We start from the raw sequence: 16,843 nt of genomic DNA on the forward strand, positions 1-16,843 counted from the left end.
ACTCATGTCCAAAAAGGTAATTAAAGAGACACATTCCAGTAAATATGAATAAAAAGTATATGCGTATTACAATTCAAAATCTTTAAGCATATATTTTATAAACAAAATCAAAATGAACAAAATTTTAGATTTCAAAGATAAAGTGATGGATACATATAGTACATACGACTTAATTAAATTTGACTTTAAGGGAAGCTTACATAAAAATTAATCAAAAAGACATAATGTAGTGAATATATATAAAAAGTATTATGCGTCTAAAAATTTAAAATTGTAAACATATACTTCATGATCAACATTATAACCAACAAAATTTACGGTTTTGACTATAAAGTAAACAGATACAGCCACACATAATACTAAGTTCGCTTTTTCTTTAAGAAACTAATTACCACTCTTTAAATTATATACTTTTCTATGTTCACAGGTAAGCTTGGTAGTAGCTGCAAAAACCAGTGAAGTCTTTAAAATTTGATGGTTTTAATTATTCGTATTTTTTTTCATATTAGATTTGATAAGGTTATATTCCATTAAAGAGAATAGGATGATGGTGATTCGTTTTGATTGTTTTAATTGTTCGCTTTTTTTTTAAATACAAATTTTATATGGTTTTTAAATTTTATTAAAGAAAATAGGACGATAGTGACCTCATCTAATATTTGTTGACTTGAACTGTCTGGATTTATAAGAAAATCTTCTAAATATTTTTATTTTATTTTTTGATTATTTAATTAATCAAAAATTTTATTTATTTATCGATTTTTTCTGTCAGGATCAACAAAAAACACATCTGGATATTTTTATTCAATTAACTTTAAAAATGAAGGTGTAAAAAGAATATGTTGTATACAGAAAATTCTTGATTTCATCTTAATCATTGATCTTTCCTTTCTATTATAGCAAATGGGACTATAGTTGTACTTATAGATGAACTCTAAGTTTATGTCTAATGAATCTAACACTAACTCCAACATTATAGGTTTTAATTTTTTATTCTCTTATAGCACTTTTTATTTCTATTTTATTTAACTTTATTACCCTCATAAATGCTTCTAGCTAGTTCTAGCTTGTCCTTCTTCTATTCATTATAACGAGGATTTGTAGATTCAAAATGGCTTGCAAAGCTGATTAAGAAGGATTCGTTCCTACCTCCATTTTAACTAACTAACTAACTTTATTATAATACTTTATTCTATTTTGTAAGCATAATTCAAATATATAATTCAAATAATAATATATATTTTAATACTTTAATATATAATTAATAAATAATAATATATATTTTAATACCTTAATATATCAATTCTGCTTTTTACTAATTGAAAAAGTTTTAAATTAAATTGAATTAAGAGTTAAAATAATTTTAAACAATAAACACATCAAAAATTATGAATTGTAATTTAATTAAAAAACTTCACTTATTAAAATTTCAGTATGGTTTGAAGTTTTTTTTCTGCAAGAGATCCATTCTTCAAAGTACAAACACTGATAACGACCTCCACAACCGACAACCACACAACAGCGTTAATGTACTTAACTTCAATAAATCACTCATGTGAATACATACAATTTGAAGCTCACACTGCAGGATGAAGTAAATTTGAAGCACTTTCTAAACAAAAATAACTGACAGAACAGAGCAAACTCCCACACAACTTCTAACAATAAGTAACACAACAACATTTTCAATTAAGGATAACAAAAAGAGATATTTAACAACACACCAAAAAACAAAAAAACAACAAAATAAAAAAAAACAATATAATAAAAAGGACGATAATTATTTGCAAAGTAATTAAAGTTCATAACTTCAATTATCGTAGAGTCACCCAACCACCAAGTACCACCCATCGAACAGATTGTCTAACAACGTGTACAATGTTAGAAATTATGTTAAAAATATGAAATAAAATTATAAGTGCACATCTACTTCCGTTTCCGGCCCCGGTACCATTAACTAGAATAGCAAGCAAATGTATAGTACTTATGTGCAAAAGAAGAAGACAAATGCGTTTACAAAAGTCCAAAGTAAAAATAAAAAGGATAATGTGCCTTTACTTTTTGTGTGCACTATGCAGCATTGCAGGATACCATCCCTGCCATTATCACCAACAACAAAATTACCAGTAAATGGGAGGCAACAACAACAAAAGCAACAATAGTCACCAAGAAAATTACATTCATAGTTGCTGCTAAAAGTTCAACAACAACAAATAAACTTGAAAAGGGCTTGTACTTGGTGTTGTTGTTGTTGTTAGTGAATTTCCGCAAGATGGCGCCAAGGCAATGTGTAATCAAAGTAACAAATTATGAATGCAATGAATGCATATAGTAGATTGGCGTCGCCATTTTTATATTCTTTCAGTCAGGAATGACTTTAAGATAAAAAGTTGCAGTTGAAAAGTGCAAGAACAAAAACCCAAATGAAGAGAATAAGGGAATCATACTTTTTCAGCTTAAGCTTATTATAAGTAGGAATAATAAGTAGAAAAAAAATTATGTTGACACTTATGACAGTGCAGAGTAAAAATCTGTAGTGCTTGAGATAGACGTGCACGTCATAAGAAATTTTGCTGATGAAAAGGTTTTACTTTAAATTAAATTTAAGTTCTTATCCTTATAATAAAATTACGTTAACAAATGTCTTTTTTTGTGTCAACTTTAACTAAAATATAAAATATCTTATGCACAAATGAATATTAAAGAAGCTTAGTTGTACAAATGAAATGCAAAATAACAGATACATTGAAATAGTATCTGTTATTTTATAAGTAGAATATTTTTGCAAATATGCAAGAAAATTTCAAAGAACTTCAATACATTATTCGTTTCTGCTGACTGAGTAAACAATTCAAGTAAATCAGTTGAAATGACAAAAGAATATTAGCAGGCACATGCGAAGATAAGAGAATATAATATATGTACTTTGTTTTAAGCAAGCAAATTACGAGATACCAGCATTCATAGAAAAAAATTGATTATAAACAAAAACTAAAAGATTATTCGATCATAGAATAGATAGTTATAATTCAAAATTTGTTTAAAACATTTTTTTAGAAATACTTAGAATCACCTGAACCTGACTTCTTTAAACAGAATGCATTAAAAGTATAAGTACTACGTATAACAAATTTTTTTTTTGCTAAAGCTGTTTTTTGAAACCTATTTCTGATATAAACTTGTTCAACGATAGAATCACACATTCCTGTAATCATTTTATAGAGCGATCTGAAGCACAATTCACTAAATATTGAATAGTCACCACAACATAGCGATTCCATAAGCCTTAGTCAGTTCCATGAAGTGGAACTGTTCATTGCTAGACTTGAATTCTTAACAAAAACATAAATTCTAAAATACTTGAACTCTACAAAGTAAAGACTACAACATACTCAAACTATACTCCGCAGTGTACTTAGTCGTCTGCCCTAAAGATCTAGGTTTCACGAAAAGGTAAAAACATAATGTATTATATAGACTCTGTGTGGCGGTAATACTCTTTTGCAGTGTACTTAGTACTCCACTATAAAGTGCTCAGTGCTCCGCAAAAAATAGGATGATAATGCGATAATACTCTATTCTGTATATCATTGCAGTGTACTTAGTGCCTCGCTTTAAAATACCCAGTATTATTGAAAACATTGGATTATTGTGTATTCAACAGAGTATATAGCCGAAAGAACAAATTAAGAGCCCCACATTGAGTTCTATTTTAAAAGGTATTCCATAAGTGACAAATATAGGAACCTTAACATAAACTAAAAATATCGCATCGATATTTAAGTTGGTTTTTTATGCATATATGCATGCATATATGCATATATCCATGCGTCAAGATTTCGATTTCTTGGACACACCAGCATGACGTTTATATAGCTACAGCTTTGTTCTCGAGTTGTCAGCCTTTTTCATGAAAACTACTTTTTTTTAAGTTCAAGTAAACTTGTTATCCACCTGTGCAATCAATGTAAAAGTAACATATAATATTTGGCAGTAGATGGCGTGTGCAGTTGTTGTTAGTATTATTAATGTTAAAAATTTACACCTTCAAATCTCGATATCTTAACATTTGAGTATAATAATCTCGACAAACGCGTTGCAAAATCGGTGTACCAGTAGAAATTGGAAGTGTGCCATGTACATATGTATTGTACTCTATACTTGCGTACTCTATTCAATTTTATTCATTTTTTAGATTAGGGAGTCATCTCCTGTATTTATACCAATTGGTTTAAAACCACCCTGCATATGTTTCACTAGATATAAGTAAATGTGGTCTCAGTTAAAATATATATAAGTTTTTTTAAATATGAAATTTTCTTTTTTTAGAGAATTAGCAGAAAGTAAAGATAATAAAAGATATATATATCATTCGAGACCTCAGTTGTACACACACCAATAAGCAAATGTCTGTTTTTCTCTTATTATGTATGTAACATATATAAGACAATAAATAAGTAAAACTTGTAAGATATGAATTTTATATACGATTAATTATTGCATCATCAATGTACAGATAAACTATCTGTTTCATTCAAACCAACTGAAATTTAGCGAGCAGTTAAAGAAAGAGATAGTTGTGGTGGAATAAGATAAACTCTTGAATTAGAAAACAACATATGGATATGCATATATACAAATTTATGCATTAACATATTTATACCTAAAAGTGAGATATAAATGTTATTAAGCTTATATAAAAATTATTTGGTATTTGAAAATGTATGTTTTTTATTGCCTTATGATAAAGAGTTTATTTAAATAGAAATCGGGGAAGTACAACTCCAGTATAACGTTATTTAAAACGATGGTCTACTTTACAAATTTGAGAAGGATTAAGTTCAATCCTTCATACTCTGCAATCTTAAAAAATTATGTACAAACGATTCAAACCCAAAATAGATTATCAAACGAAACTGATCAGCTAAAAATTCATTTACTAAAAAATTAAAATAATTTTAGTTTATTAAAAATAAAGGTTATATAAGAACGAAGGTTATAACTAAATACCTTTCAGCAATATCTACAGCAATCTAGAAAGGATTGAGATGATTTTCCGCATTATTCTAACCTTATAGTTGAGGATTTTCCGCGTTATTTTAATATTATAGATGAGGATTTTCTGCGAAGATTTTTATCTCATTATAGATGAGATAAGAATTCATAATCTTAAATCTAAACAAGAGACTAAAGAGTGGTGTGAATTCAGTTCCAAACTGTATTCTTTTCCAGAAGTTGTCTAAAAAGATGTCAATGTTAATCTTTTGGGATTTAAACTGAGTTTCGTTGATAGATTATTCCCAAACTAGTACAACAATGGAATCATAATCTGAGAGTATTGTAATCACTTGAATCGATTCTTCTTTAAGGTAAAGCTTTTGCTTTCACAGTTAAAAAAATTATTGAAAAACTATCGAATTGTTGCAATATCGAAACTATATTTATCTAAATCTGATTTTGGACTTTGCTAACAGATTAAAAATGTTTTGGTGGAAACTGATTTTCATTAAACAAGACGTTAGAGTTGTAGTAGAGTAGTGTTTGGATAACTACTACAGAATTGAAATCCATAAACTAAGAGACTGTTGGGATAAGTGTGTTGAAAACGGATGCGATTATAATTAAAAATAAAGTGATTTTTATAATTGAAAATTAATTTGTTTTTCACGATTCCTTAACTATGTGACAAATAGCTATATAACCTCAATATACCCTTACTAAATCACAAGTGTGTGTAAAGGTTTTAACAAAATAATAAGTAAAAATTCAAGCTGTAGGAGAATTTAATTTATTTCTAATATTTACTGTGAAACCGGATGAACTCCTAAAAGGATAATAACACACAGAAATATACATTTTATATGGATATGATTTGAATTTATAATTTAAATTTAACATTTATATACTACAGATAACATATATGAGTATGTAACGTGTGACACACCATTTCAATATTTTGTGTATTTTCCATAATTCATGAATATTTATGTTTTTAATATTTTAAAATGAATTCCAAATCTTTCTGAAATATTTGTCATAGTTGAAATATCAATTTTGTTATTAATTTTGAATTTATACATTCTATGTTCTATGGCATCGTTAAAGATACATTTCACTCAAAATCTTTATTTTTTTGTACATTTTATTTGAATAAAACGTTATGAATCCAACAGGAATATCTCAAAATTTTTGTCTTCACTTTATTCGTTAATAGTAAATATCTATGGTGTATATATATTGGTAAATAAATAATAAATTTTTTGTTGAAAGAATATCTTTAAATCTACGCAAAAGTATAATCTGAAGTTTCTGGGAGCATTTTGTTTTGCAAGTGTATGAAGTCAGCATTTTATTTGAGAGATATAGTATTAGCTTCACATAAATATATTTATATAAATGCATATGTATTATTGAGAAAACGATTTGATTTTGATTAACCATGATTTGCAGTAGTTGTTATTAAATAGTTTGCATATATATGTAGTATATAGTGAGGGTGTATAAGTCGTATAAGCAAACAACTATTTGTATTTGTTTGAAGATACGGTCACTTATTGCTTATATGTGGCAATTGCTACATTTTGCAAGTATGGACAAATTAGTGCATAACTTCAATACACTGTTAAAAATCACTACCTTTTAATTAGTATGTAGTATTAGTAGTCAAAAATATCTGTCAAATAACTTAACATTTCGAAGGTCTATAACTATAAGAATCTAAGATGTAAAAAAGCAGTTACAGATGTAGATAATATGTTAGAAAAAGGAAGAAATACAACACCAGATTGATGTATAAGCTATGATTATAAAGTGACTGTGGTTCGTTTAATAACTGAATATCGAAAGCGATCGCTGTAGTGAAGGTTCTGATATTATTATCAACTATTAACACTGCTAACACTGTATAACTTAATTGGTTATACACTGCTATGATATGATGATTCTATTCTCATATGCTAAGACATATACGTCGTATTGAATTACAAGGGTATTATTCAATAAGAACTACTCAATCATAGTAAAATTATTACAACAGAGCTGTTGTAATTGATAATTGAAAGAGGACTGAACAATTCTGTCAGATACAAATTATGACACTCCATCATAACAACCCCGTACTGATTGAAAACTGGTTTTATATCTGCTGATAGTTTTACCTAACTCGTCTGTTAGTTCAGACCCCACTCCATCGGACTACCAATAATTTCGGTCAATGGAGAATACTCTCTCGAAAATGCGATGCATTTCAATAGAAGGTATCAAAAATTGGTCCGATTCAGTTTTAAAAGCTGTTCTCTTGTTTTCTTATTATTTTTTTAAGAAAATATTATAGTTGTTAATGAACACTACATTAAATAACGTGTTTTTATTTTAATCATTAATCATATTAGAAAAAATATAACACCCACCATATATGATTTTTTTTAAACTTATTGTAAGACCTAATTTTTGTTGTTGGTACACAACTCAGAAATACAGAAGGATGCGATGGAAGTATTTAAGAGTTCAAGCTAAGGCTTGATTATTTTGAACTTCTCAAATATAAATCTAAAAAGATAACATATTTTGCTAAGTGATTGTTGGATTTGAGGATACTTACAAAGCAAACTTTATCTATAAGGATTTAGTGTCCAATTATTTTTCTAGTGTATGAAATTAATTTTTTTGCGTAATTTATACATGCAGATAGTTTAGTCATCCTTCCTACTCGCAAAGATATATATAATATAATGCAGTTCACTTCTTTATATATCTCTCTCTCTCATTTGCCATCTCGTTCTTTCTAAGACTATCTATTCTCCGTGCAATGTGTTAAGGCAACAATTTATGAGCACTTAATCAATCGAATTCTGTATCTTAAACTGATCGGTTATATTATGTGAGTTATTGAAGTATTTTTTCTAAAAGCCACGTATATACTTGGTTTTTAGACAAAAGAGAGAATAACTAAGTGATAAATAAAAATACAAATAAATTTATATTAAAAAATATTATAACAATTATTGTAGATTAAAATTTTAACAATTTAATACCTAATAAAAACTAAATTAATTTTGCACTATTAAATTATTTTAACTTTCCAGAAAATGGAATCACCAATTGATATTGGCGAGAGAGCAAACGATGCAGCTAATGTGAGTATCAAAAAAAAAATTATAGGTAGGGCGTTAACTTTCATTACTCATTAGTTTTATTTTAATAGTTTGTTTCCATTATGCTCCGTACTACTGATGACGGTATCGATGGTATCTTCGTAACCCCATTTGGGACCCTTGTCTGTGTAGATCAAGCAACAAATCAACAAATAATTGAAATACAAGGATGGCTTTATGACTTTAAAATCTTTTTGGAGCAAGAGTATGTTTGGCCAGCTGATACGGACATTTCTAGCTACGGTAGCTATTGTGAGGTCACCTTCACGGCTTTACGTGCCTTTATCGATTATCACATTGGAAAGGCTACAGGAGGCATAGACTAAATAAAAATTGCCTCTCCAGATATGCAGCAAATCAATCTATTATTAATTTCATTATATTTGTAATGCAATCTGAAATTTAACGAATAAAAATATTCGAAATATAAAAGACAATCATTTTTTAACACAAAGTGGTAGATTTCAATTACGTAGTGGTTATTACAGTGCAAAATAAAAAGGTGGTGGTGAAGTGTAACAGATTTTCATCACCAATCTGTTTTAATTTAGAATTCTCATTGAGTTTAATTTTTTTTTGTGATAAAAAAAAATAACGTAATATAGAAGTTATACAAAAATACGTTTATATATGTTTATTCCTTCGTTAAGAAAGATTTAATATAATAAAAAATATATGACAAAAAAAATTCACTCTATTGTAAGAACGTTTGCATTTTATTAATTTTATGAGCGCAGATTTATGTTAGGTTAGGTTGTACCGGTGATCCCAGGGATCCCAGGGCAATCCACTTAGGCCTATAGGCCCATTGTGATACTAGATTTATGTTACTATCAAAAAAATGGTCGACAAGTATTGGACTAAAATGAAAAATATATTATAGTCGTCTTTCATTTACTGTAAGAAAAAAATCCAAATTTAATTTCCGAACAAGATTATATAATTAATATTTTAACAAAAATATTAAGGTATATAATACTAATTTATTTTCACATAATGATTTAAAAAGCAATAATAAAAAAAACAATAGTATTAGTCTAGTTAGTGCCACGGCTGTCACATGCGGTACTTAAGTACCAAAATTAGTACATAATATCTGTATACCTATGTATAATTGAAACTAATACGATTTTATGTATTGATTTGGTTAAAATATTGCGGCTACAAAAGGTAAAGGATTTAGATCGGAATGAAATTTAAGATCTTAAATAATATTATGTTATGCAAGAAAATATTTGATAAAATATATATGTTATGCATTATGTATGATCAGCAAAATATAGAACGACTATCAAAATAATAAAAATTCTCATGAATAAAAAGACTTGTAGTCTCTATATCTTCTGTACATTTCATATATATTGTATTTTCTTTTTAAAAGATAATAGATAGAAATTGGACCTTTTTTTACAGAAAAGGTATACTTTTGAATCTATTTTGGTACAGAATAAAATTTTGAAGTGGCAACCGTGATTAGGGCCATGTTATGTAGTGTAGTTTCGAGCACAGCATGAGTAAAATTGTTGTTGCTTTCAATGCAAATTATAAAATTGAGAGAGAGAGAAAAAACTATATGTGGATTCCAATTTCGACATGAGGGCAGGGCTATTTGTGCCTCGGCACTTGGGCAAAGCAGTGTTGGTTAGTAAAAAATTTCAAAATTTTGCCTTAATGCCGGGGCACAAATACGCCGACTCTCATGCCGGCGTTTGAACGGCCATATTGTTTTTTCTCTCATTCTCAAATTTAAAACTTGCATTGAAAACAACAACGATTGTACTCATGCCGTGCCCGAGACACTCTGCATAACATGTCTGTTAGTTTAGTTGTCTCAGAGATTAACTAATATGAATTTAGAGATATTAGGATTACTTATAGCACAAAAATGCTTTTATTTTTTTATTTATATAAGTAATAAATTGTATAATTTAATTACAATTTCTATTCCCTATTTGGTCTTATTTTTTTACCTATTGTTTACTTTAATGCAATCAAGTAATGAAGTTTACTTAAAACTGCCAACAGCACTGTGGAAGAGGTTATACTTATCATACACAGGGGAATGGTTAACGAATTGTTTACAATAAAATATTTGTCTCGGACAAATAAATAAATATATTTATTACAAAATAAACAAAAAGTACAAAGAAGAAAATTTACCTATGAATATCCGTAAGTAAAAGTACCTAAAAACTTGTAGTAAACACGCTCAATTATGGTAAATAAAATTTTCATATAAGAATTTTTTATTTTTGTTTTATTTAATTTTAATTTTATTTAGAAGTTTACCCAAGTAAGATATTTATTATAAAAGCTAAGCAAGCAAACTAACAAACAGATGAACCTGCCTGGAATATAAAAACATTATGTGTGTATTTGTACATGTGTGATAAGACAAGCAATCATATAATAAACAAAATAAAAGGAATTTAATATATTTGTGTATATCAATGGATGAATCAATGGATCTACATAAGTACTACAAAATGGAAAAAAAAATATTTTTTCTAGTCACGTCCATTTTCAATCAAGTGGCATCATCAACCACATCGTTAGTCTTGGCACACACAGCATTGAACTGATAATAAGAAGAAGGCACATGTCTATTTCATATGCTCTACTGCTTACCTTTACCGATACGAGTATCATGTACTGGTACTGGTACTGGTAATACGTGTGGTGTGAGAAGAGTTCATGGCTTAGCCAAAGGAAATCGAAATCGAAAAACTATTGGAACCGCAAAAAGTTTTTGAATGTTTGATTTCAAAAAATATGTGCGTCTGCATTTGTAGATTTCTGAAAATATATTTCATTGTCATTTACCATGATTTACTATAGAATTTCATTTATTTTTATAAATAAACTTTTTAGTTTTGTTTTTATAAAAAAAAATGTTAGTCATTGAATAAAGGATATAAGAGTAGAAGCATCTAAAAACATGAACTTTACCGAACTTTATGAAAGGATGTTGAAAAACTAACACTCTATGCATATTGTAAAATGTCCCTTATGTGAAAAATTAATTTGGATTCAATGATTGTTAGAGAAAATTTTATTTAATTTAAATTATAAACTTATTTATATGAAATATATTTTATATATAAATATTTTATTATTTTCACAAGTTTTTTTATATTAATTTAAAAAACTTTCAAATACTCGTAGTCTTGATAATTTTGATCTAAAGAACATTTAGTTTTAGCGAAATATTTTTATGCGATCTTAACATGGACATAATAAAAGATGGAATTATGGTGCGGTCGTGCTCTAAAAACTGCTTACAGAGAAAAATTTAATATAAAAGTAGGGTCCATAAGCCCAACGCAGTATACTTGACGAACGAAAGGAGTTAGCCTTGGGTTATGTATGTTTAGAAAGGTTTGTACAGCAAGAACAAATGAATTTAAATGTGAGGATCTTTTTTTTTAGTGAAATAGTGTTTGCAAGCAATTGATAGAATAATGTATATGATATGATATATGATATATCATGATATGACATACCTTGGTATGATATTCGTTTTTGTTTTCTTTGCCACAACACCTCTGTCATTGTTACATTATATATCAAATATTATGTGTTATAAGTATTAATACAGATGCTTGTTTGATAATTAATGTACAATTTTCTTTGTAGTTACATATATGGTTTTTGATATATATATATACTTTTTATAAACTATTATCTTCCATTTTGGAATTTGTAGATAGATTAGTTCGATAAAATTCTAAATAAAAATGTTTAAAAGTTTAACTTAAATAAATTATGCTCTAATTGAATTTTATTAAAAGAGATAGCAATTATGATGGCAATAATGATGAGAGTGATATTGGTAATGAATGATCGTGATCAAGAAGTTGCTGATGATAATAATGATTCTGATGATACTGCCGATGATGATGCTAATGATGATGATGATAACGATAATGATGACGAGAATGATAATGATGATGATGGTGATTCTGATAATATATATTTCTAGGTAAAGTATATCGGCTCAGTTCTCAATTAAAGTCTGAGAGCTGGCAACATTGTTGTTGCAGAATATTCTTTACTTCATAACTGAAGTTATTGCTAGTGTTCTGGATTCCAAAAATCTTGTAGCTTGTCAAGACAATGTCCACCAAGCAACATTATAGATAAATTTGCATTTCAGTCTCTCTATTGTAACTTTAATTATAACTGTGAAGGTTAGTTTGTGGGGCCACCAGATAGATGTGCAAGATTTGGCGTATACACCACTTTATGCAAGTTTATATACTTATGTATTATTCAGGGATACTCTTATATATATTGCAGAATATATGACTCGCATTCTTTATTCAAAAAAAAACCTCTAGTTTTATTGATTTTAGAAATTACATATTTCTTCATTCTGTTTCTATCTGTTATTTTACTTTCAAGATTTATTATTGATTGTACAAATATTACTTTCTTCATTAAGAATTTTATATTCTTTGTAGAACAATTCCAACAAACCAAATTTCTTATCTGTAAACGTTTTTAATAATTAAATAGGTTGCGGAAGCGAAGTTACCATTTGCACCAACTGTTTTTTCGATTGAAATGACTGAGCCTCAGTTCCCGCAACGAGGTTAGAAAAAAAAAACATTTAACCAATATTTTTGTTTGCGATAATGGAAATAATTTTTTGAATGGAGTTATCTAATGGCACGAAAGAAAGTGATTCAAACCCCTATCTGCAACTCATGATCTCACTTGTTACCGGTTGGAGCTCAGAGCCCTGGTATTTCTATTCTTTACAAAAATGTAAATTTTTTGTTTAGTCACATATATTATATAGAAAAAGTAAAGCCTGAGTAATTAAATCTTTAACAATAAATTAAAAAAAAATAATTTACTAAATATGCTGATTTGTGCGAATTTTATTATTAATTTCAAGTTAAAGAAGACAAAGATTTATTGAACAAAAAAATTTAATTTATATACTAAACATTACCTGTCAATAAAATTAAAACTGGTTTCGATTTATTAAAATAAATACTTTTCAAAAACATGTGAAGGAAGATTCATTGTTATTTTTTGTAAAAGTTTTTAATTTTTAATTACATTTTTTATAATTTAAAAATGTTACTTTTTACTGCTTTTTAATAAAAAATTGTTAATAAAAAACGATTTATGAGAAATTCGAATTTATTTGAAATAAATTGATTCATTGTTTAGCATCTTTTTTATTAGACTTGGATAATATCGATGGGTTTTTTGGATTGAAATTGTTTTAATTTTTTTTTCGCCAATCAGGAGACGACTTAATTGGTTTGTTGAATTTAATTTTATCTAATAAATTTTCATTAATTTTTTTCTAAATTTATTTATTATTTAAAATTTTTGTATATTTTATACATTCTTCATATTTTCTTATAAATTTTTTTCTTTAAACAAAATTTTTTTATTACATTTATTTATATATATTATTTTTAAAAAAATGTTTTTATTTTAAATTATTTAATTTGCAATATACAAATATACAAGGGTATTTAAGAAAAATTTGTTCGAAGGAAAAAGTCTCACAGTCTCCAAAATAATTTATTTAAACAGCCTAAGTTTTATATTAATTTAGGGCCATTCAAATTGTTACTAAAAAAATTTAAACTACCCTTAAATAACAATTCAATTACTAAGGTTAAATTACAAAAAAAAAAACTAAAAAAGCCCTATATAGTAAAGTCCTTATTAAGAGATCTCATGATAAAACTGCCCACATGGAGAAGGGTTTAATTATCTATCTGCCAAGCGAGTGAAAAAGATTTGATGCTAAATGTACCTATGGTAGAATCATAGTAGTAATTTTTAACTCTCTTAATCATTTGTATTGCAATATAGTAATAGTTATGTTAAAAATATAATACATTTAGATAACAGTTTTGATTGGTTTATTCACTGAAACAGTGCACCTAAATCAGGGTATAAACCACAAAAGATATAAACCGTCTGTAATGGCTCAAATGAACGACACTTATTGAAATACAACTAAAAGAATACAAAGAGCCAAGAGAGATTGAATAGCATTGCACTTCTTAACATTCACAGACAAATAGTTGTAACACCGGACGTGATCATAGACCCGTTTGCTGTTTTAAATTTCTAAACCGACAAAATTTTTAGAAAGCCTCACCATTGAAAAACCCTGCAAGTGTCTATGCTTCTAACAAAAAACAATGTCTCTGAAATAGAAACTGCACTTGATATTTGGAAAATATTCTTAATAGAGCTGTCTTATAATAGACTCAGTATCAGTTTTTGTCTCATATTGAGTCGAATCAGTGCCCTTGTTGTAATAATATTTTTTGTAGTCATTTGTGAAACATTTGATCATATCATGCTTGCGTATACAAGTTTTTTCTAGAGACTTCGGTAATAACATTCTTGAAATTAGTATAAACACAGTCGACTGATGTCTATTGAATCTTAGTCACCTGTATAGTATATTATTATCTATTTATTGAATATTTGCTAATATTTTTGCTACACCATAAGAGTATTCACGGTTGTCGGTTTTGATTTATTTGCATGTTACTCGGTTACCGAGATAGTTGGTTGCGATCGTGAATATCCCTATTGCTTGTGCAACATATCTCTTATCTAAACTCTGTAAGATCGTGAATGTTTGTTTCTGTTCGAATGCCTTGAGGTTTGCTGTGATATCTTTATATTCCTTTTTACAGACATGGGTTATTAAGAACTTTTTGACTATCCCATTGAGGATAATCAACAATTTCCTATGTACTTTTATTAATTCATATTTGACTAAATCTATTTAAGTGCTTTTTGGCTGACAGCACAAAAATATATATTGTAGGAGCAGATAGTAGAGTCCGTCTGTACTATTTGCTAGTATGTTTTGAATACTTATAGTATGTTGTTTATTTGTGTAATAACTTTTAAACATTTAATTGAAAAATATTGAATTTAATATTTTATAAAAATATATAGTATAGAGTTATGATAATTTATTATAATATTGTTGATAATTTGGTAAATTTTTTTTATTTTATTTTGTTTATGATTCAAAACTATGCAATTAACAATTTTCATTTTAAGTTTTTCTTTAGATTTTTATATTTATTCCATCTGTATTTCATCTCAAAAGTTTTATTACTAATAAAATTAATTCCTTGATTCTTTTATTTTTTATTTTTTAAATATTTGCATTGTAGTGACTAATACTCTTTAAACAGCTTTAGTACCACTACTCCTACTTTTATTTAAATGTTTAATAGAAATCCATTTGAAGTATATATGTCATATATATGCAATTAGTTTTTATCATTTATATTCTGTTCGTACTAGTGTATGGTATAAAACATATTTTGTGCAATCCATAAATTCACTATATATAGTATAACTTCTGTATTTGTGGTATGAATATGTTAATGTTTTAAATAAATTTTTAACTTACCTATTTCAAAATTGTTTAAAAAATCGTTTATGCATCGTTTGGTTCGTAACTGAAAAATGAAATGAAAATGAATTATACATTTTAGCATAAACGGAAAGCTTCTGGCAATAAAATTTATTTGTAAGTTTCATAAATTAATTTAAAATGGTCGATATATTTCAACATGGTCGTTTTAGAGATAACATGCTTCATTCAAATAAATATTTGCTAAATCTAAAATATTTTTTATATTTTCTTTTTGCAATTGTGAATGGTTTTTAACAAAAATCAAATGTATTTGCCTGAGATAGCTGCAAAATGGTGAAATAAAATGAAAAATAAATAATTTCCACTCAATTTAGTTGCTCTGAGCAATCAATCATGTTAACTTAACAGCATCCAAGTAAATAAAAGCCGTGATAGAAAATGAAAATTCATAAAAGATATGAATGCAAAAAAAAGAAACAGCAAAATAAAATATACAACAAGTGCCTTACCACCCACAAATCTACCAACAATAAACAGTTTCATATGAAGACATATAAACATATATAATTGATATTGCATATATACCTACAACATGACAAACATCATAAATGGACAGGCCTTTCAAATTATGGAAACCATAAATATGGCCCCAATCAATGATCAATCATTTAATCATACAAAAACGGAAAAATAAAAAAATATTAGAGATATTAAAAAAATCTCTTCAATAAAAACTGGAAAAAGACTGAATCCATGAAATCCTCAGGTGCTTATTTAAATGGTGCTATTGAGTAGTAAAAAAAACAGCCTCATGGTATATGAAGTAAACTAATATTTAGGCGAGTGGGCTAATATCGCAACCAGAAGATATTTCCTATTTATCACAAATTATTATTTGAAAATCAGTTTGATGACTGCACCTATAAAATCTGTCAAAAAAAAATTTCACTATTTAGAGAAAATAAATTTTTCTGCTATAAAGTTGAAACAAATTGGCTATTTAGTTTTGATTATTATATTAATAGAGTTGAACTTCGATTAACCGATATGGTCAGGATTCCATTTTTCACGCATAATTGAAAATGACTATTTTTTTAAAAGTTATTATGAATCTTTTTTACGAATACTAATAATATTTATGTATACATATGCAAGTAAATATTATTATTATTTAGAGTACCGGTTTTTTTATTTACACAATAAATTATATAATGTTGCCTGCTTCTGCATTTCGATTTCAGATTTTTTCCACTTTACATATGTATGAATATTAACTACCTTTAAAGACTTTGACCAGATTTCG

At 27.3% G+C, this 16,843-nt stretch overlaps 2 protein-coding genes across 4 annotated transcripts in view; one reads left to right on the forward strand and one right to left on the reverse strand.

Annotated features, from left to right (window-relative positions):
- The window catches only part of LOC119679639 (SH3 and multiple ankyrin repeat domains protein 1), a 358,803-nt gene that overhangs the window by 93,130 nt on the left and 248,830 nt on the right, over positions 1-16,843 (reverse strand). The gene's annotated exons all lie outside the window — the stretch shown is intronic.
- LOC119679645 lies at positions 7,843-8,568 on the forward strand. Its single transcript, XM_038092113.1, has 3 exons — positions 7,843-7,879; positions 8,085-8,135; positions 8,204-8,568. Exons 2-3 carry the CDS (start codon positions 8,088-8,090, stop codon positions 8,477-8,479), a joined length of 324 nt encoding a protein of 107 aa, XP_037948041.1. The 5' UTR covers positions 7,843-7,879; positions 8,085-8,087; the 3' UTR covers positions 8,480-8,568.

Source organism: Teleopsis dalmanni, chromosome 2 (assembly GCF_002237135.1).
Source record: "Teleopsis dalmanni isolate 2A chromosome 2, ASM223713v2, whole genome shotgun sequence".
NCBI lineage: Eukaryota > Metazoa > Arthropoda > Insecta > Diptera > Diopsidae > Teleopsis > Teleopsis dalmanni.